Here is a 23,631-nt window from a genome sequence, read left to right as displayed (position 1 = left end):
TATACATATATATGTATAAGTATATATTATACATACACATACACACACACCAGTAGTTTTTAAGAGAAAATACTTGCATGTAGTATAAAATTCAAAAGGTACAGGGAGATATATAGTGAAAAAAATTCCCTGCCACTCAAGGTCTCAGCCACCCACTTCTCTAACTCAGAGAAAGATCAATTGTTGTCTTGCTCTAATCACACTACTATAACCAAGTACTCCATTCTGGCTAAGATATAAAGAATAAAAAATGTGTTGCTAACTGCTCAGGAAGCAGCAAAGCCCAAGATCAAGGTTTTGGCGGATTGTGTTTCCAGTGAGAGCCTATTTCTTACAGATGGCACCCTGTATGCAGCCACTATAATGGAGGAGGCAACCTTTGACCTTTCTTACAGCAGACTAACACTACTCCTGAGGACTAAGCTCTCAAGGCTTCCCAAACCTTTTTTTTTAAGCCCAGGCTATCCTCAGATTCCTTTGCCTCAACCTCCCCAGTGCTAAGATTAAGTAAGTACCACCTCACCCTGCTAAGGCTGGCTCTGCTTCTTAACAATCTCATTAGGTATAGGATTCCAGTATATGAACTAGGGCTGGGTACAGTATTCAGACCACAGCAAGTGCCAACAGGCTCCAGTGGTTTGGAACAGGAGTGACAGAGCCCAGGGCTTTGCAGATCTACAGTAGCCAGACATGAAAAGCAACTTTTTAGATTCTCAAGGCATGATAAGAGACACAAAGTCCATTCCCTAAGGAAACTCCCTCCCACCCCACCCAAGACACACACACCTCTGCCCATCACCACCTTGGAGCCACCTTGACTTTCTACAATTTTAGATTCAGCTTTTCCCCATACAAAATAATCCTGCTGAGTTGGGAGGTGGTGGCACCCACCTTTAACCTCAGAATACAGGAGGCAGAGGCAGGTGGATCTCTGATTTCGAGGCCAGCCTCGTCTCCAGAATGAGTTCCAGGGCACAGAGAAACCCTTGCTGGCTTTTTGGTAAGCATGAAGATAACAGCTCTCCTGTCCATGATGCAGTATGTCCGTCCATTTGTTCAGTCCCCTACGATTTCTCTATCCAGAGATTTGTAGTTTAAGAGTGGATGGAGAGCCACACCGTCAGCTTCCCAGCTAAGTATTTCCTTCTTTTCAGAGTTAGCAACTGGTTTGTTTGTTGTTTTGTGATTTTTTTTTTGAGATAGGTTTCTTTTTTTTTTAAATTGATTTTATTGAGCTATACATTTTTCTCTGCTCCCCTTCCTTCTACCCTCTTCCATGGTCCTCATGTTCCCAATTTACTCAGGAGCTCTTGTCTTTTTCTACTTCCCATGTAGATTAGATCTTAGGGGCCTCACTGTTGTCCAGGTTTTCTGGGTTTGAGAATTCTAGACTGGTTTTCTTTGCTTCATGTCTATAAGCTACTTATGAGAGAGTACATATGATATTTGTCTTTCTGGGTCTGGGTTACCTCACTCAATATGATGTTTTCTAGATCCATCCATTTGCCTGCAAATTTCAAGATGTAATTATTTTCAAGATAGGTTTCACGGAGATCTACCTGCCTCTGCCTCCCGAGTGCTGGGATTAAAGATGTGCACCTCCACCGCCCATCTGTTAGCAACTGTTTTGCTATTTTTCTTTTCTCTTTTGGTGAGACAGCTTCACTCTTCAGCACAGACTAGCATCAAATTCATGGAGATATTTCCACCTCAGCCTCCACATGCTGGGATTACTTATAGGTGTGAGTCACCACACCAGGCTTTTTAAAAATTTCAATTTCCAATCATTTATTGCTAGAATACAGAAATATGGCTATTTTTACAAGTTGATCTTCATCTGATAACCCTGCTAATTTACTCACTAATTCTAGCTTTTCTACATATCGCCAGATAATTATCCATCCACCCATCCATCTCTGTAGCAGTCAGAGCTTCTGAATCCTGTTGAATATGAATGAAGCAAAGGCATCACTGCCTGGCTGCCGTCGTGGAAAAAGCATTTGTTCCTTCCCGTTAAGTGTGAAGTTAGCTACAGCGTTTTCAAAGTCCGTCTTTTCCAGGATGAAGCTCCCCTTTCTTTCAAGTTTTGTTGGCAACATTCATCAGGAAGGGTGAATTCGGGGGTCGTGAGATGTCACCCGATGATCTTCACTCCATTCCTGGAGCCCACACAAAGGTAGAGGAGAGAACCAGCTCAGAGTCATCCTCTAACCACACGGATGTTCATCGAGAGCTGGAGCAAGTTCCAGAGATTTGCCTGTCTCTGCCTCCCCAATGCTAGGTTTACAAGCACAAGCCGCCATATTCAGCTTTTTCGATGGGCACTAAGGATTAAACGCACAAGTGAGTACTTTACTGATTGGTCTTTACACCAGCTCTCCAAAAGAGAAGACACCCAAGTCTGTCTCAATTAAACTTCAACTGGCCCAGACCTAGCATAACCGTGGGATCTGGGACTGATAAGCTCTGCACAGTAGCTACAGCCAGTGTTAATCACAGGTGAAGCTGTGTAAATGTAGCTGTTTAATGCTACATATAGTTTCTTTATGTTCCCACTGGGTTTTATTGAAAATCCAGGTTTGGTTTTGTCCATTTTACCATCACATCCCACACATCTCCAGAGTACAATAAAACAATCACTGACTGTGTGCACTGGCTTGAGGTTACACACTGACAAGGCTGTCCATCAGGTAAGACTTTATAGCGCCCAACCCTGAAATGCAAATACTCAGATTTGCCTCTGAGTCACCTAAAAGGCACCTTAGGTTACTTTAACTCCTTAATTCTTACAATTCCTCAAATGCTCAGCTAGTCATTTTCTCTCATAGTCTATTACCGAGGAAAGGGGTGGGGCGGGGCTTAGAGAGTTCAAGATCAAAGATCCGAGGTAAAGTTTATTCTCTCACTCTTTTAAGGGAAGCAGTCACAACTGCCACCACCCATCCAATGGCTTCCAACGTTTTTTAAAACAGATTTTAAAATGTGTATTTATGTGTATGAGTGCCAGCCTGAGTATATTGCCACCTGTGTGGCAATGAGGCCAGGAAATGGCATGGGATCCCCTAGAGCTAGAGGTACAAGACGCTCTAGACAAGAGTCACCAGACGTGAGTGCTAGCAACTAAACCCAAGTCTCCTCCTGTGTGAGGTTTCTAATACTAAAATAATATATGCAAGATCATCTGGAGAATCTTGTTAAAAATTAAGTTTCAGAAGGTCTGAATCGGCTGATTCTGCAGAGGCCTAGGGTAGCAGAAATGCCGGACCCCATGCTGGAAAAGCAGGGATCTACAGGATTCCTTAGGCCTCACATCACAATGTTTATAAAGACTTTTTTTTTCTTTCTTTCTTTCTTTTCCTTTTTCAAAATGGGTTTCTCTGTGTAGCCCTTAGCTGTCCTGGAACTCACTTTGTAGACCACGCTGGCCTTGAACTTGAACTCACTGAGATCTGTCAGCCTTTGCCAGGATTAAAAGTATGTGCCACCATGCCTGGCACATACTAAGACTTTTAAAAGCCAAATTTTACTGAAGTAAAGAATAAGTACTTTCTTGTTTGTTTTTCCAGTTTAAATTTAAAGTCTAATTCCTTGGAGTTTATTTTATTTTATTTGTTTGTTTGTTTTATTTTGAGGGAAGGTGGATCACCCTGAAAGCCCAACGTTTAGCAAGGCTGAGAAGCCAAGGGCATAAGACCATCAAACTGCCACATCATTCAAGCGGCCTTTCCTGCAGACAGAGCGGTTAGAGATTTCAAAGGCTGGGCCCTAATGTCCTTCCACAAGAGAAGTAATTCTACCACACAGCCACACCTTTCCAAAGAGGTAACAGCCACCGGCTCCAGCTCCTGCCCACAGAGACGGCAAAGTCCGGCAGTGAACTGATAACCAACGTTTGGTGCAAACCACTCCATCTCTGCTCTGAGGGACAAGTTAAGAGTTCACAGGGGCAAGCTCTATTTACTTTCAAAGGCCTAGTGAGTAAACCAACACGGTCCTTGACTAGGTTTTGCAGTCCACCTGGCTCCAAGTGCAGCCCTGCCCTTTTTTTTCTCGCTTCTGATTATCTGTACCGTGGGCAACCATTGGCTAACTTAGTTACACCCCCCACACCTATATTCTCTTTGCTAACAGAAAAACCTAACACAAAAGCAATAAATCCTCGAGAACATTCCAGATTACTGGATTAAAATTGGTTTAAAATTTAAAGATAGATAACTTGCTCCACTTATTTCTCACTAAAGCCCTTCAAAACTATGGATCAGAAGACCGAGCCTTCCACACAGAAGAGAGAAAACCCTCCATGATTCTACAACCTACAAACACTGGGACCTTTATTTAAAGGGTGTCCACGGATGATATCCCCCCCCCCCAAAAAAAGGCGAACACATGCACTCAGCTAAGCACAACAGGATACTGAAAGAAAATGCACGCATGTACAGTTCCGTGCAAATGGCTTCTCTGGCTGAGAAGTCTATAAAGTTTCGAGGCCTCAGTGGAAGGCTAAAAGTGACAGTGAGTAGGAGGGGTAGCGAGGTTTTTCTAACCCGGACCGTGCCCTGTCCAAAACAGAGATAAACCAAAACCCAGACGGACCTGCTACAAAACCACAAAACAGAAACAAAACCCACAAGCCCCTGAACCAAACACTCTGGAGGCTAAAATAAAATAAAAATAAGAGGACTCTAGAGATGTGCTCTAGGATGCCTAAGTACAACTGAAAGTTCCTCCTGTCACCTCCTATACTGGCCGCCCTGCCAGAGTGACTTAACTCTGGGTACCAATTGGGCAGTCCCAGCCAGTGCTTAGTCGAAGACTACGGGATGCTAAGGAGGGATCAAACGTCCGCAGTAAAGACTGGAGGCTTTATGGGTAGATCTGGACTCCCCCACTGCAACTGGGCTACATGCCTCCATTCAACAAATATTTATTGAGCGTCCACCATCTGCTGGGCACCCTGCTAGGCGCCAGGGAGGAAACTATGCCACAACCCCCCCGGCCTCTCTGTTAGCAGAGAACCGTCTGGGGTTACACGAACCGGAAAACCTGCCACAAGTTGCTAAGCACAGTAGTAGCCAGGGGATGGCACGGCCCTCGCAACCGGCTCCGCGCTCCAAGCTCGCGGATGAAGCAGGGAGGACACGAACACAGGTAGGCCCCGGTGCAGGTGTGCGGACACCAGGAATCCCTGAGGCTTCGGAGCAGGAGAGGGCAGGCTCTCGCCGAGGGCGCGGTCCCCAGAGGAGCAGGAACCGCAGCCCGAGGACCTTGGAGCGTGGAGTGCGCGGGGCGGGGGCCGCGCAGCCCGAACTTGGCTCGGGCCCACCGGGCCTGCCCCCCGCGGCCGGGTGCGGGGAAGGAAGGCGCGGGCTAGGCCGCCGACCCGCCCGCCCATACCTGGAGCCCCGCCCGACACCTACCACTTGGGCGACCTTGAGGCGGCCCAACGGACCGCGCAGGTAGTCGAGGTCGCAGCGCAAGCCGGCCAGCCCGCGGCGCTGGCTCACCGGTTCGGTGGTGGGCTGGTACGGGCTGCTGGCGCCCGAGATCATGGAGGTGCTCGAGGCCTCGCCCTCGAAGCCGTCCAGCTCCTCGCCGCCCCGCATGCTGCCGCCCCGCGCGGCCGGTTCCCCCAGCACCAGGAGCGGGCAGGCTCAGAGCGGCCGCCGCATCGCTGTCGCCTGACCACCCCGCCTCCGCCTCTGCACCCGCCGCCCGCTGCGGCCGCGTCTCGGTCCGCTGGGGCTCGGCTCCCGCCGCCTCGGCAGCGGAAAGGGAGGGAGACGGGAGCGGGCGCCGAGGGAAGGAGGCGGGAGCCGCGCGCCGGCCCGGAGGGGGCGGAGACTGCGGCCGGCGCGGGGAGGGGCGGGGCGCTGAGGGCTGGGGGCGGGGGTCGTGCAGGAGAGGAGGGGCGTCGCAGGCTGAGGCGTAGCCTATGGGCCTTGGTCACGCCCCCACCACGCCCTCACCTGCTGGGCATCCAGCCTGGACTCCTGTGGTCACCAGCTGCTCTGGCTAGGAGAGGACCGATGGAGCAAAAGAGGGAAAAAGTGTGGAGTCGATGGAGTTTGACCAAGGAGTTGCGGAGCTGCGTCCTCCGTCCGCAGCCTCAGAGTCAGCTTCAGAGAAAGTAGGCTCTTCTGCCTGTATTTTGGGGGACTTCCCTGTGAAAACTATACTTAGGACTGGAGAGATAGTAAGGAGGTTAAGAGCGCTCCTGTGGCTCACAGAGTGTCTGACACCCTCTTCCGGCCTCGACAGGCACCTGCATTTACATGTACATACACCCCCCCCCCCTACACACACACACACAGTTGCACATACACATAAAAACAGATAAGCTTTGGTGGATGATGAGATGGCTCGATGGGTAAAAAAGACTTGCCACCAAGCTTAATGACCCAAGTTTAATCCCGGGGACCCACATGGGGAGGGCAAAGAACCTAGTCTCTCAAGCTGGCCCCTAATCTCCACATGCACGCCCCCAACCCCCACCCCACCCCCGCTCCACACACTAAATAAGTAAATGTAATAAAGATCAACTGTGTCTCCTCCCAGTACCAGGCACAGTGCCCGGTCCAAGCTGGACTTGACTGCAACTGTGTGACACGCAATGAGGTCTAAGTGTGAGTTCCCCCACTGGGCACCTGGAGACAAGCTAATTCTGTGCCAGAGGTACAGTATGCAGGGTTGAGAAGCCGGGGCGAACGGAGCCGGCAGAATCCACACAACCCATGTCAGTTTAGGATCTGGTGCACACAGTAGGCCCTTAGCGACTAATACTGGTTTCCTTTCTTGGCTGAGAAGGGTTTTGCTACCTCTAAGTGGCAAGCTAGGTGAAACGTCGATTTTGCCCTGGAGGCATTAATTATAGGCCAATTTGTCATTCACGTGTGCAGACTAATTTTAAGCTTAAGTAAAACACTAACTTTCGAAGAATTGTCACTTTGACACGGAACCTTCCAGCACTCTGCCTCTTCTGCTCTGGGCCCTGGGGAAGGCACTTGGATGAGGTGTTATTACTATTTTACACAAGCAGAGACAAGTGCCGGAGTGGGAGTGGCTTGTCCAATAGTGCGTAAGCAATCTTGAGTAGAACAGAGATTCTTACTTTTTCCAAAGGTGAAATACTGAAATTACTTGACTTCCCAAATACTGGGGGGTTGGAGAGTGGGGGGGGGGGGGGCACTTACTGTAAGCTAAGCAATATGCTAAGAACTGAGGACAGGGACATTGAGAAGGTTCAGTGGGTGAAGGTGCCTGCCACCGATCCTGACCGACCCACACGATGAAGAAGAGAACCAATTTTTGCAAGTTGTCCTCTGATCTCCAGAAGCATTCACCAGTGTCCTACCACCCCAAGAATACATGCGATAGCTTTTTTAATTTGAAGGCAAACTCTTCTCTGTCTCAAACGTCCTTCTGAAATGACAGCTACAGGGGTCTCCTTTTCAAAGGGCGTAAAACCACAGAGACAAAGAATGGGGAAGGAGACACTGACGACAAAAGATGGAAAGCTGGAAAACAAATACACAAGCAGTAACTGCTACAGCACATCTAAGAGAACAGAGCTCCAAGCTGGCAGTGGGAAAGGCTGAAAGGCGCCCAAGGTTATGTATCAGAGCAAAGGGTTCAGGAGCACCAGAAAACATCTACAGGCAGGCGTGGCCGCAGGCACAAAACAAGATGGTCCATTGAAAGTTTTGAAGAAGTACAAAAGGATCCCTGGATCCCCACCCATACCCCAGGCCTCAAGACAAGCTGCTGTCTCTCAGTGTGTGTGGTCTCTCAGTGTGTGTGTGTGTGTGTGTGTGTGTGTGTGCGCACATACGCATGCACACACACATACACACATGCATATATACACATTCGTGCACACGTATTCTATCCCCAGGCTTACTGAAAATATTACAGCGCAGCAGAAAAATTCAGATGCTCCTCATGTTATTTTCAAATTCATTCCCACTGCAAGCTGAATGGCCTGCAGGTTGGAGGGCCTCCCAAGGTCCAGAATTGTCAGCCTTTCCCCAGCGTCAGGATCTACATCCACAATCCTGGGAATTGGAATATGGATCACCAGCAAAAGGATTTCATGCCCTGCTCCAAATTTCAGCTGAGATCTGAATATGAGCACCGGGCGGTGCAAGCTGGTGGAAAGGCATTTGACAGAAAGAACAATGCAGGCAAAAGACGAACAAAACCACAGTACTCTCAAGATAGCCAGGAGAGAGGCGGGGTGTTGGGGAGCACACCTGCAATTCCAATACCTGGAAGGCAGAACCAGTCCAAGACCTTGTTACAAAAAAAGAGAGAGAGAAGGATTGCATTTAGGGGCAAGAGACAAAGATCTGTGAGTTCAACCCAGAATGATCTACATAGCAAGTTTCATTCAGTCCAGCCAGGGCTACACAGTTAGATCCTGTCTAAAAAAAAAAAAAAAAACAAGCAAACAGAAAACTAGAGAGGGCAGGCAAGATGACCCAGCAAGTGAGGGTGTTTGCTGCCAAATATGATGCCCCTGGGATTCACATGGTGGAAGAAGAGCCAACTCCTGCAAATTGTCCTTTGACCAACACATAAGCAAACAAACAAACCAACAAATAGATAGGACTTGACAGAAAAGCTCAGCAGTCAAGAGAGCATTGTCTGCTCCTGCAGAGAAACCCAGATTCAATTCTCAGCATCCACATGGTGGCTCACAACCATCCGCAACTCTGGCTCCAAGGGATCCAACACCCTCTTCTGGCCTCTATGAGCACCAGGCATGCACATGACACATATACACATGAACATGATACTCATCCACATGAGCACGTGTTGTGTACTGATACACCCTCACATGAGCACCAAGCATGCACATACATGATACACATGCACATGAGCACCAGGCATGCACATACATGATACACATGCACATGAGTACCAGGCATGCACATACATGATACACATGAGTACCAGGCATGCACATACATGATACACATGAGCACCAGGCATGCACATACATGTTACACATCCACATGAGCACCAGGCATGCACATACATGATACACATCCACATGAGCACCAGGCATGCACATACATTATACACATCCACATGAGCACCAGGCATGCACATACATGATACACATGAGCACCAGGTATGCACATACATGATACACATGAGCACCAGGCATGCACATACATGATACACATGCACACGAGCACCAGGCATGCACATACATGATACACATCCACATGAGCACCAGGCATACACATACATGATACACATGCACATGAACACCAGGCATGCACATACATGTTACACATGCACATGAGCACCAGGTATGCACATACATGATACACATCCACACGAGCACCAGGCATGCACATACATGATACACATGAGCACCAGGCATGCACATACATGATACACATCCACATGAACACCAGGCATGCACATACATGTTACACATGCACATGAGCACCAGGTATGCACATACATGATACACATCCACACGAGCACCAGGCATGCACATACATGATACACATGAGCACCAGGCATGCACATACATGATACACATCCACATGAGCACCAGGCATGCACATACATGATACACATGCACATGAACACCAGGCATGCACATACATGTTACACATGCACATGAGCACCAGGCATGCACATACATGATAAACATCCACATGAGCACCAGGCATGCACATACATGATACACATGCACCTGAGCACCAGGCATACACATACATGATACACATGCACATGAGCACCAGGCATGAACATACATGATACACATCCACATGAGCACCAGGCATGCACATACATGATACACATGCACACGAGCACCAGGCATGCACATACATGATACATATCCACATGAGCACCAGGTATGCACATACATGATACACATGAGCACCAGGCATGCACATACATGATACACATGCACACGAGCACCAGGCATGCACATACATGATACACATGAGCACCAGGCATACACATACATGATACACATCCACATGAGCACCAGGCATGCACATACATGATACACATGCACCTGAGCACCAGGCATACACATACATGATACATATGCACATGAGCACCAGGCATGCACATACATGATACACATGCACATGAGCACCAGGCATGCACATACATGATACACATGCACACGAGCACCAGGCATACACATACATGATACACATCCACATGAGCACCAGGCATGCACATGATGCACATGTAGACAAAACACTCGTGTATATATATAAAACAAGTCTTTAAAAAATAAAACTAAATGTAATTTAGAGAAAAGAAGGAGGAGGGAGCGAGTGCAGAATTCAAGTGGAGGACGGTGAGATGAGGCCAGAAACTGAACAGCAGCATGGACCTTGTGAAGCATTTCAGAGGCTGGGCTCCAAGCGGAAGGCTGTTGGCACTGGAGCAGCCCAGTGGCCTGCCTCTTGGGACTCTCTCTGGCTTCTATACAAGAGATGGATGGAACAGAGGCAAGATTAGAGGCTTTTTTTCCCAGTACTTATTAACTGTTCTCTGCTCCTGGACACTCGCCTACGTTTATTTTTAGTTCCAGAGAGAGACTCAAATTTTTCTCTTCTGATTTTTAACACAAGTTCACAGACGTCCAAGGGGCGCTTTTGGGAATCCCACATGGATCCTTAAATAGTTGACAAAACCTGGTATTACGGTCCTGTCTTCAGTGGTGGATTGTAGTGTATCAGGAGTCCCTAGCAATAGCTGTGCCTCTGCATGTCGGCTAGTGCTCGAGGGAAATCGAAGCCAGTACCTGTTAGAGAAGCAGGCAGCACTTGGATAAGACCCTGCTGCAGGGACTGATCCACAAGTCCAGGGCTGAATTAGTGCAGACTCAGACAAGACTGAGGAAGAAGCCAGATGCTACGTTATTTCAGGCTGTGGGAGGGGGAGCGATCCTGCCAGAAGGCAGCCTCTTATCTTAGTCTATCAGTGGATACAGAATGAACTGCTCAGAATAGCCAGGATGGAACAGAATGAGTTCACTCCTGCAGACTTGCTTGGGTCTCACAAGTGCCAGGGGTCAAATCTTCCTCAACCAGGCAGTGAGAGCCCAAACAAGCTCTTAGTCATTTGCCTTTTCCTCTTCACTCAACTGACTGGTGACCCTGTTTGCTCTGTAGCATCCTCACATCAGCAACGTTCTCTTGGATAGAGTCCGACATTCTCTCAAGTCCATTTGCTTCTCATTTAGATCTGGACTTGGCTCCTTTCGAAGGCAGCTACCTCCAAATCAGGGAATTCCTCACTGTACACCCCCCCCCACACACACACACTCTTTCCTGATCATCAGAATCCACAGCCTCCTCTGTCTCAGATGACCAAACCTACAAGTTTAGATTCCAAATTCCATGGCACAAATATTTGCCCAGATTCTGGCCTCAATGGATCCTGTCTGTGGGGGAAGGGCCTGACCACAGCAAGGTGAGAGGGGTTCCCACTTCATCTCACCCAGGCCATGCCCCACTGTATCCTTGTGAGTGCTGGAGGTAGGAGAGGTTTTTCGATGGCTTCAAGGAGCTAGCTGGTGTCACCTTCCATGTTTAACATACGTATTCCATAACCATCAGGAGCCCCGGAGACGCTTCAGTCTCAGGAAAATACAGACTAGTTGTAAGTAGGTTTCAAGCATAAAGTATAAGATGAGAATGCAAAGATTATAATTAAAGGGCCTGGAGAAACAGCTCAGCACTGGCTGCTCCTGCAGAGGCCTCAGGTTCAGTTCCCAGCACCCACATGGCAACTCACAACTCTCTGCCACAGTTCCAGGGGATCCAATGCCTCTTCTGACCTACGAGGACAGGGCATAAACATGGTACACAGGCACACATGCAGGCAGGCAAACATAAAACAAATCTTTTCTTTTTTCATAAAAGATTATCATTAAAGCTGGCAAGGCACAGCTATAATCCTCGTACTTGTGAGGCTAAGGCAGGAGGATTACTGTGGGTTTGAGACCAGCTTGGAACATATAACAAGATTCTGTCTCATTAGATAAGAAAAGCGTGGGCTGGAGAGATTAGTCATCAGTTAGGAGGACACGGTGCTCTTGTAGATGACGCAGGTTTGATTCTTATCACCCTTGCAGAGTGGCGCACAGCTAACTGTAACCCCAGCTCCACAGGCCTCCAAGGGCACCTGCACTCAAGTGTGTATTCTCCCACACAGGAACACACATACATATCATTTAGAAAACAAATCTTTAAAAAGTATCAATAAGCCGGGTGGTTGGTACTGTACACCTTTAATCCAACACTTGGGAGTCAGAGGCAGGAGGATCTCTGAGTTCAGGCCAACCTGGTGTACAGAGTGAGTTCCAGAACAGCCAGAGATACACAGAGAAACCCTGACCCGGAAAAAACAAAACTAACTAACTAAATAAATAAAGCATTAAACTGTCAGTGGCACACGTCTGTAATCTTCTTAGGAGGCCAGGACAGTAAAATGACACGCTGGAGGCACTCCTCGGCTACAGAGTGAGTTCAAAGTCAGCCTGGGTAACTGAGCATTGGGAGCTGAAGATCTGTCTCAGTGGCAGAATGCTTGCCCAGCACGCGTAAATCTCTGGGGTAGATTCCCAACACCAGAAAAAGAAAAGTCCCCAAACACGATTACCAGCATTAGCAGGAACCAAACTGATGAGAAAAATTTCTATTTGATGTTTCAAGACTTTCGTATCTGAGAGATTGGAGTCTCCTTTGTGGCAGCACCACATTCCTCCAGCAACATTCCCACATGACAGGGGAGTGGCTAGGGTCTGGAGAATTCCAGGCAGGAGTGGTTGGTTTAAGGGTTAGAGTTAACTACTGTTTCTGTTTTAAAAAAAAAAAAACAAACAAACTTGTCCCCTTGGCCAGAAAAATGCTTTCTGAGTCTTCTCTAAAAATAGTGCTTGCCGGGATTTTCCAGTTTGACATTTCTGTGACCAAAGACAACTTAAACCAATCCATTGAGCACTTCACCTCTCATCGATCTTCAGGGACATCTGACCTTTGGGAGACCCCCACTCTTTGTGTTCCCAGGCACCTCCATACCCTGCTGGCATTTGGTGCTGGCAGGGATTCGCTTGGTTGCCTTCCCCCACTTCTCCTCCTTCTGAGCAAAGGCCAGAAGTGTGGCCACAAGGAAAAATGCTAACTGACTTCACTGATCCCCAGGACTGGCGTCCTGCTAGGCCAAATGGTGACTAATCAAGCCATGTGAACCTCAGGAAGCCATTGAGGAAACCAGTAGGCAACACCCACAACCTAGCATCTACTGATGGTGCACCCCATGTGCCAGACATTGGGCTATGTGCTGGGACCACTGGGCTCCTGCATGAACCAGGAATGGGGAATAACTGCAATCCTAGTGATTTTGCTTGGTAGCCAACCCTGTCGCTAATGGTAGTGCTCCCTATGTTCCTGAACAGGGAGGCTGCAGTGGTGTGAAAGAAAATGGCCCCCAAAGGGAGTGGCACTATTAAAAGGTGTGGCATTGCTAGAGGGAATATATCACTGTGGGGGTGGGGTTTGAGGTCTCTTTTGCTCAAGCTCCCCTCAGTGTGACTGCCAGTCCACTTCCTGTTGCCTGCAAGGTGTAGGACACTCATGCACCCCAAGCCAGTCATTGGGGTGGAAGGGTCTTTTTGTTTCACTCTTCCTGGGTAGGAATAGTTATATTATATAGCAATAATTATTGCTTGGTGAAGACACCAAGGCCATGGCAACTCTTAAAAAAGAAACATTTGGGGGTGCAGAGATGGCTCAATGGTTAAGGGCACTGGCTGCTCTTCCAGAGGACCCAAGTTCAATTCCCACATGGCAGCTCACAGCTGTTAGTTATTTCAGTTCTGGGGACCCTATGCCCTCACGCAGACATACAGGTAAGCAAAACATCAATGCATATAAAATAAAAATAAATTATTTAAAAATAAAAAGGAAACACTTCATTGTGGTGACTCACAGTTCAGAGGTTCAGTCCACTATCATCATGGCAGGGAACATGGCCACACGCAGGCAGGCATGGTACTGTCTACATCTTGATCAGAAGGCACCATGCCTGCCTGGTTTGGGGTAAGTACAGGATTTGAGACAGCTGAAGAGATTCCTACCCTAGCGGTTTTTTTTTTTTTCTCTAGAATGTAGGGGTTCTCAAACTGTCATTACATAGGACTCATTGTAGGGGCAGATTCTTGATGGAGGAGGGTCATCTTTCTATCTGTTGATTTCATTGGTTAAGCAATAAAGAAACTGCTTGGCCCTCATAGGTTAAAAAATTAGGTAGGCGGAGTAAACAGAACAGAAGGCTGGGAGAAAGAAGCTGAGTCAGGAGTCACCATGATTCTCCCACTCCAGACAGACGCAGGTTAAGATCATTCCTGGTAAGCCAGATCGTGGGCTACACAGATTATCAGAAATGGGCTAGTCCAGGTGCGAGCGTTAGCCGAGAAAAGGCTAGATATAATGGGCCAAGCAGTATTTAAAAGAATATAGTTTCCGTGTAATTATTTCGGGTAAAGCTAGCCTTGTAGGCGGCCGGGTGCCGGGGACGCAGCCCCTGCCGCTCCTATTTCAACAGATTCTCAGCACCTCCCAAGAGTAAGATGCTGGGGGCTAAGGCGGCAAAAGGAATCAGCTGCCTCAAAAATCTGTAGACATCCAAGGCTACTACAACTGCCCTTTTCAGGGGGGAGAACTTGGAATTTCTTTCCTTCCTCTCTTGTGCCCCCTTCCTTTCCCTTGTGTTGGGAATGGAACTCAGGGTCTTGTGTATGGTAAGACAGCTGCCTTGCTGGGTACATACGGGCTCTGATGCTCCTTCTAGGCCCTCTCAGGATCTAATTGCCTTTCTGCCCGAGTACTGAAAACCGAGTTCACATTGGCTCTTCCTATTCCCATCCAACACCACAAGGTTCATTACACTTTGCCTTCTTTTGGTTATCCATCCCACACCCCCTCCTCTGGCACTGATCATTCTTCATGCGTTTACTGGCCCAGGGTCCCTTTACACCGTGTTCTCCGCTCCTCACTGCCACCCTTATCTTTATACAGGTGTCCATAGATATCCTGTCACATGGCTGGTGCAACCCTCTCTGGTTCACAAGCCCATACCTGGCTGCAATGCAACCACGAGGATACCCTCACAAAAGCAACGTAAGGGAGAGTGGGTTGATTTCCACGCATATTTAAGGGTAGACAGCCCATTGTGTATTATCTATCACGGTGAGGAATTTCTGGCAGTAGGAGCTTGAGACAGCTAATCATGTTGTGTCCAAGTCAAGATATAAAGATGATTCCAAGTGGTCAGCTTTACCACTACCACCACCCCACTCCCACTTTTTCAAAAGATTTATTACATATACTGTATCCTGTCTGTATGCATCCCTGCAGCCAAAAGAGGGCACCAGATCTCATTATAGCTGCTTATAAGCCTCCATGTGGTTGCTGGGAATTGAACTCAGGACCTTTGGGAGGGCAGCCAGTGCTTTTAACCTCTGAGCCATGTCTCCAGCCCTCTTTTCTTCTTTTTTTCCTTTTCTTTCTTTTTTTCTTTTGTTTGTTTTTTTGAGACAAAGTTTCTATGTAGCTTTGGTGCCTGTCCTGGAACAAGTTGTTGTAGATCAGGCTGGCCTCAAGTTCACAGAGATCTGCCTGCCTCTGTCTCCGGAGTGCTGGGATTAAAGTCATGTACCACTACCACCGGCTCTTCCTTTCAAAAAAAAAAAAAATTTCATTATCATGTGTTTGGGTGTTTTGGCTTCATATATGTAAGCAAGCAGGCCTTGTGCCCATAGAAGCCAGAAGAGGGTATTGGATCCCATGAAATTAGAGTTGCAGATGGTTACGAACTACCCCATGGGTGCTGGGAATCAAGCCAGGTCCTCTTGAAATGCAGCTAGTAGTCTTAACTGCTGAGCCATTTCTCCACCCATACTCCGTGCACCTTTTTGAGACTGGGTCTCCCGTTTTGCAATCCTGGCTGACCTGGAACTTGTTATGCAGACCAAGCTGATCTCAAATTCAGAGATCTCCTTGCCTCTGCTTTCTGAGTGGTATAATTAAAGACCATGGCAGCTTTCTCTTTTTTATGCAATTCAGAACTCCAGCCCAGGGAACAGGACCGCACACATTTAGTATGGGTCATCCCATCTCAAAGAACCCAGTTAAGATAATCCCCTGCAGGCATGCCCAGAGGTTGGTCTCCTTAGTGGTACTAGGGCCCATCAAATCCTAGATCGGGACAGCCTCTATGGCTTTGCACTTCTTACCCACTTCAGCTCTGAAGCCCTGCAGGAGAGTGCTTTTTTCCTACGGCAGTGGCTAACCCTCCATGCCAGGCTATTCCACTCCCATACACAGGAAATGTCTTTCCACCTACTCAAGTCCCAAACACCTGCTCCATGTCTCCAGAGCTCTCCATTATACCCACAGGTAGACATCTCCCATGCTCTGGTCACCAAAAGGCCTTAGCATCAAACTGTCGTGGGGAAAGAGTCCTATAAAGACTCTGGCATTTGAATGTGAAGTTAAGAGAAATCATGGTGTTTACCTGTAGTCCCAGGGACACTAGCCCTGTCTGGACTGGGAGGGCTCCATGTTCAGCTCCCCATTGCTAGCATCTTAAGTATCAGCAACCATGGCCATGGGTCCTTGAAGGGTGACCAGAGCTACCGAGAGAGGCAGGGAGGAGGCCCAGGGCTACACATATATCCACATATCCAGATGCCCACGCATGCAGATGGCAAAGAACTGCCTTGCCATGAATGCAGGCCGTTGCCCAGGTGATGGAATTTATGATTTGCTGAGAGCCTGTCTGCCCTAAAATAGCTATCTTGCTCAGTATGAACTAGCAATTTATTTCTTGAGTTTTAAGACCTGGTATTTGACACTGTCCAGCCTGGAGACGACAGTATGCAGCCTGAGAAGGCCATATCAGGGACACTGGGGTTTGTTCACGTCCCCAGCCTGCTCCTTTCTGTGTGTCCTTGGCCGCAATTTTTCTCCCTGGCTCTTTGTCCCCATCTCTAAGCCCTTTCAAAGTTGCCACATAATTTAGGGCTGGTTGATAGGTACAGGCTTCAGAGGACTTGGGGGTCTCCCTGAGAAGCAGACGAGATTCTCTCTTTTTTGGAGAATGACATTGGGACATGGGGAGGTTGAGGGACTTCCCCAAGACCACTCAACTGTCAAGTTCTGGGGCCAGGACTCCTACTCAAGTCTAGGCCCCCAGCTGAGGTAGTCCCAGCGTCAAGGCTGCAGTGTGTGCTACAGTTTCCCTTTTCTGAAGCAGTCCCAGGCCGACTGAACACCATTAGGGCTCTGAGAGCAATGAGAACCACCTGGCAGAGCAGGTGAAAAGAGACTGTTGGGTGGTGTGCTTCCCACCAGGCCTGCCACCACCTGCAGGGAAACGTTTACTTGACTTCCCTCTGTGCTTAGGACAGAGCCTCTGGTGGGCGCCATAGCAAAGTCCTGCTCAAGGCTGTCTTAACATTCACAGATGAGAAGGAAGGAAGCAGGGCAGGAAGAAAGACACAGAAGGTGCTATTGCCAGTCCAAATTCCAAACGTCACAGCAACACAGGCCTAGCAGGAGCCTTAGTACTCTGCACACAAATGTTCTAGGGGCACAATTAGCTCATTCTGTGGGACCTGGGGGTTGGGAGGGAAACACCACACTTAGGCTGTTCTCAACAGTCACACTCCCTGGTCACCCGCAAACCAAATCTAAACAAAAACCTGTTTTATACAGTTAAACCGGGGCCCTCCAAACCTGTTTGATGCCTTGAGAACACACTTAGGGAAGAGTAGACTTGAGTCGCTGCAAATAGGGAAAGTACCTGTCCAGGCAAGCCAGGTAGTTAGGGATAGAGCCTGCACCAGAACTCTAGCTCTTTCTTCCTGGGCTGTCCTAAGTGAGCTGCTTAGGGTTTGTTAATCCCCTTTGGGTCTGCTGGGAGAGAGATGGTCTCTCAAGACACAAAACGGTCTTTAAAATACCTTAACAACACAGACACACATTTTCTCTTTTCAGGACTTAAAGTATTACAGTTATTTATTTGTAACGATTTCTAATTTCCTATAAACACCTAAGAATTAAAATGTCATGCTGGTGTTTGTCAGCTGAGTCTGAATAGGTCAGGAATGAGCTCGCAGTGGAATTGTGAGAAGAGTTTAAAATATCAAGGGCATACTAACGTGACACAGGCTGCCTCACACCGAGGCACCCCAACTCTTTAACAGAGGCCACTGCCTTAAAAAAGAGTGTTTTTTTTAAAGATTTTTATTTATTTATGAAATATGCAGTGTTCCAACTACACATATGCCTGCAGGCCAGAAGAGGGAACCAGATCTCATTATAGATGGTGGGGGCTACCATGTGGTTCCTGGGAATCGAACTCAGGACCTCTGGAAGAGCAGACTGTGCTCCTAACCACTTAACCATCAAACCACCTCTCCAATCCCAAAATGGAGTTTTAAGTTGTTATATTGTTCCCAAAAGTTTCATGTTTGCTTTACAAAACTCTTTTAGGAATGGGAATTCTATTCTACACAAGATATAGGTTCTACTAAATGTCCCAGGGAAAAAGCCAGACAAAATGTTCACCACTGTGTTATATCCCTAATGACATATTTACTTTTAAGTGCATTAGTGTTGTGCCTGCATGTATGTGTGAAGGTGCCAGATCTCATGAAACTGGAGTTAAGTCAGGTATGAACTGCCATGTGCAGGCTGGAATTGAACCTGGGTCCTCTGGATGAGCAGTCAGAGCTCTAACACTGGGCCATCTCTCCAGACCCTGATTAACATATTTTTAAGATTTATTTTATGTATATATTTTGCCTGCAGGTATGTATGTGCATTGTGTAGTGCCTGGTGGTCAAAGAGGTAATGTCAAATCCCCTCAAACTGGAGTTACAGAGGGCTATATCATGTGGGTGCTGGGAACTGAACCCAGGTCCTTTGCAAAAGCAACTTTTTTTTTTCTTTTTCCGAGACAGAATTTCTCTGTAGCTTTGAACGGACTGTAGACCAGGTTGGTCTTGTACTCACAGAGATCTGCTGGTCTCTGCCTCCTGAGTGCTGGGACTAAAGGCGTGTGCCACCACTGCCCAGCTAGCATCAAGTACTTTTAGCCACTTAGCCATCTCTATGCCTTTTAAATTTCTGAGACAGGGTCTCACTAAATTGCCTATATTGGCCTTGATCTCCCTCTATACCTTCCGCAAGCTTTAAGCTTATGTCTCTCCTGCTGCAGTCTCAGACCTGGCATCAAAGGAACTAAGTTGCTAAGTTGTTTGTTTTCAGAGGTCTCAATAGCCATGGGTGGTCTCAAACTTGCTGTGTAACTGAGGAAGCCCTCCTGATCCTTCTGCCTCCACCTTCCAAGTGCCAGGATTATAGATATCTACTTCATAAGCCAAAACATTTTAGTTTTTAAAATTTTCAGTATTTTTTTACTCTGTAGGGGTGTGTGTGTATGTGTGTGTGCGTGCAAGTGCACACTGAGGTATAGTCATGTGCAAGGGGAGGTGAGCAGGGGCCACCAGGACTCTTGGAGCTGGAGCCACAGGGATTTGTGGGACATCTAGCTTGTTACAGTGCTAGGATCCAAACAGGAGGCCTCATGATTATGCTTTTAACCACTGAACAATTTTTCCAGCTTAAGAAAACTTAGGCTTTTAAAAAACCTTAGGTTTTCTTCTTTTATTTTTGCAATTACAATCACATCACTGACCTTCCCTTTCCTCCATCTAAGTCCTTACACACACTATTTTTGTTGTTTGTGGAGACAAGGTTTCTCTCTGTAGCCCCAGCTGTCCTGGATCTTACCCTGTAGAGCAGGCTGGCCTTAATCTCAGGGATCCACCTGTTTCTGCCTCCTAAGTGCTGGAATTAAAGATGTGTGCCACCACTACTGGCCATATACTAATTCTTGCTCTTTCAAATTTATGGCCTCTTTTATCATTGTAATTGTATGCATATATGTATATACATATATGTTACTTGTGTGTATGTTTCCTGGGCTGACCATTTGGTATTGGATAAGCAATTGCACTCTTCCCCAGGAAGGCAGAAATTTCTCTGCTCTCAGCATTCCTTAGTTGCCTGTAGTTGTTTGTGTAGGGCCAAGGCCTCATGGTGTCATGTCGTTCTGTCCCCAAGCACTTTTAAGTCACGTTGGTGAGACTTTATGGGTGTAGTGTCTGACATTACTGGAGACACAATTTCACAGCAAACTCCCTGATCTTCTGGTTCTTTAAATCCTTCTGCCCCCTCTTCTGAAATGTTCCCAGAACCTTAGGTGCAGGAGGTTTTGTAGGTGTGTCCACTGAGATTAGGCTCCATTAACTATGCATTTTGATTGGTTGTGGTTTTCTGTCATGGTCTGTGTCTGCTGCAAAGACAAGTTTCCTTGATGAGGATGCTTTTTAGGTTTTCATTTATTTATTTATTGTATACAGGGTCTCAAATAGCTTAGGTTGGGGCTGGAGAGCTGGCTAAGCAGTTAAGAGCACTTGTTGCTCTTCTGGAGGAGCCGGGTTAGATTTCCAGCACCCACATGGGGGCTCACAACTCTCTGTAACTCCAGTCCGAGGGGCTGAAAGGCCCTCTTTTGACTCTGTGGGCACCAGATACACACATGGTGCACATGCACACAAAGTACTCATACACTGAAAATAGGCAGGGGCCACCAGTTTTGGAACACAAAGGAATTTAACAGGGTTAGAAACATTTGGTGGGCCAGGCGACTATCTAAACTGTGACCAAGAGGTTAAAAGACTTCTTGTCTCACACAGCATGTGATCTCTTCAGCTCTGGGATCCCATCCATACAGAATCAGGGCTTCACAAACCCTTGCTACTCCTCAAAGCTTCTACTCTCCCTTCTGACCTTGAGATTCTCTCACTAGTCCAGGCCTGGCTGGGTGCAGCCTTCTTTTCTGGGGTCTGAGCTGCACCTTCCACTGCTCCTCCTGTCTCCCAGTTGCCACAGCCCTGCTGCAATTGTTGCATCCTGTAGGAATGCACTGGAACTCATGGGTAAAGGCTGAGGCATACTCCTATTTCCTTACAGAACAAACCAAAATGCCCTCAATGAAGAGTGGGGCTACAGAAGAGGAGGCTATAACCACATTAATGAGGAACTGCTTTCAGGACACTGATACCCTACCATATGTCAGGCATACATGAACCTCCTCTACTGTTCATGATTGGAAAGGTATTTTACCCCTTCTTTATGAAGACGAGGAAATGGAGTGTAAAGTGTGAAGTTTTCCAATTTTGGTTAAAAAAAAAAGCACATTATCTTAGTAATATGCAAACTACTTTTAATTTAATAAATGAGAAATTATACAGAGACCATTTTTTCTGTTGTTTGAGAAGGGATTCTCACACCCTGGCCTTGATCTTACTGTGTGGCCAAAGATGACGTAAATCCTTCTCTGTATCACAAGTGAGAACCACAGGTATGTACCACAGCTTGGACTAAAGAATTGTTTCTTAAAAATTCAAGCATAAAGGGGTCATGAGTGGAAAGTTTAAACACCCCGTTCTATAGTTAGCCTGGATCAATCTAATCAAGGGTGAAATACTCCAAATCTTGTCAGTGTGCAGTACTGGAGGCTGAAACAAGGGCCTTGTATATGGTGGCAAGCTCTTTAAAAGTAAACTATACCACTAGCCTTAAAACCTACGTGACGAGATGAACAAGAGTATAAACCAAGGACAGCTTGAGGAAAGAGGGTGAAGCGAGTGGATATGACAGTTAAAACCAGAAAAAACTCAGGCCAATAATCCCAGAACTTGGGAAGCAGGGCAGAGTCTCCAGGTCAACCTAATCTTGGAAGGAGAACAGATGTGTGAATAAAAGGTATGTGAGCCCAGCCATGGTGCCACTCACCTTTAATCCCAGCACTTGGGAGACCAAGGTAGGTGATCTCGGAGTTCAAGGCTAGCCTAGTATACAGAGTGAGTTCCAGGAAGACCAAGACTATATAGAGAAACCATCTCAAAACTAACAAAACCCAAAAACAAAACAAAAAAAGAATATGCATAGTTCAATATATTTCTTTTCTATGTTTTCTTTTTTTAGGTTTGTGATCTTTTTATTTATTTATTTTCAATTTTTCAAGACAGGGTTACTCTGTGTAGCTATTCTGGAACTTCCTCTGTAGACCAGGCTGGCCTCGGACTCGCAGAGATACACCTGGCTCTGCCTCCTGAGTACTCGGATTAAAGGCATGCACCACCACTGCTTGACAGGCCAGTAATTTTTCAAATAAAAACTTGAGGAGCAAAGTTAGTAACACTTCAATAATCAGAAACATGATTAGTGAGTAGGGCTTGCTGGAACACAGCACCAGAGAGTTGGAGACAGAAGCTAGCTAGGCTTCATGACATGTTCCCAAACAAAGGGTGGCAGAGGTATTTCTCCTTTGAACCCCCTCACTCAGAAATCTGTTTAGTCTGCTCAAAAACAAAACAAACAAAAGAACAACAATGGCAGGCAGTGGTGGCACACACCTTTAGTTCCAACATTCAGGAGACAGAGGCAGGTGAATCTCTGAGTTTGAGGCCAGCTTAATCAGAAGAACTAGTTTCAGAACAGCCAGGGCTATCAAACAAGCAAACAAAAAAAAATCTCAAAAAACAAAACCAAAATTAAAGAAACAAAAATTCTGCCAGGCAGTGGTGGGGCACACTTTTAATCCCAGCACTTGGGAGGCAGAGGCAGGAGGATCTCTGTGAGTTCGAGGCCAGCCTGGTCTACAGAGCTAGTCCCAGGACAATAGGGCTGTTACACAGAGAAACCCTGTCTTGAAAAAACATTCCAGAATTCATGTATTTCAATATAGACAACCCAACATTCTCTTTTAATGTTTATTTTATTGTGGGGGATGGGGGCATGAGACAGCATTTCTCTGTGTAACTGCTGCCCCAGTCGTCCTGGAACTCAAGAGATCGGCCTGCCTCTGACTCCGAAGTGCTGGGATTAGAGGTGATCACCACCACAGCCAATAGGTCTAACATTTATTTTCATTATGTGAATGTGAGTGCAGGTATCCATGAAGTTAGAGGTGTCAGGGTCCCCCGGAGCTGAGGTTACAGGTGATCGTGAGCCCTTGAGATGAATGCTGGGAGTCAAATTCCAATCCTTTCCAAGTCAGCGTGTGGTCTTAAGAAATGAGCTACTGCTCCAACCCAAACCCAACTTCCTTATACACATTTGTGTCCTGCTTAAAGAGAGGCTGGAGACTGTTCAGCAGTGAGAAGTACTTGTTGCTATTTCAGAGAACCAGGGTTTGGCTCACATCCACATGGTAACTCACAACTGGCTGTAACTCCAATTCTAAGGGATCCAACACCCTTTATCTGGCCTCTGTTGGCACCAAGACACAGGTGATAAACATATACACATGCAAGCAAATTACACAAAACAAAACTAAAACTTTTCTTTAAAAGTGGTGAGGCCAGGAACGGCAAGACATGCCTTTAATCCCAACACTCAGGCAGGGGCAAGCAATTTCTGTGAGCTTCAAGGCATCCAGGACTACAAACTGAGGCCATCTCAAAGTAAGTAACAGGGACCAGAGAAATGGCTCAGCAAGCAGTTA

At 47.0% G+C, this 23,631-nt stretch overlaps 1 protein-coding gene across 1 annotated transcript in view; it reads right to left on the bottom strand.

Moving 5' to 3' along the window:
* Nucleotides 1-5,817, bottom strand: part of Cmtm4 (CKLF like MARVEL transmembrane domain containing 4) — a 58,321-nt gene extending 52,504 nt beyond the window's left edge. The window contains exon 1 of the mRNA XM_041650639.1: nucleotides 5,418-5,817. Within this exon, the coding sequence (XP_041506573.1) occupies nucleotides 5,418-5,603 (186 nt within the window). The 5' untranslated portion in view covers nucleotides 5,604-5,817. The remainder of the gene's footprint in view (nucleotides 1-5,417) is intronic.
* Nucleotides 5,818-23,631: the final 17,814 nt, after the last annotated feature.

Source organism: Microtus oregoni, unplaced genomic scaffold (assembly GCF_018167655.1).
Source record: "Microtus oregoni isolate MIOR12 unplaced genomic scaffold, Mior012 000004F_ref0000308, whole genome shotgun sequence".
NCBI lineage: Eukaryota > Metazoa > Chordata > Mammalia > Rodentia > Cricetidae > Microtus > Microtus oregoni.
This window is presented reverse-complemented; position numbering and strand designations above follow the sequence as displayed.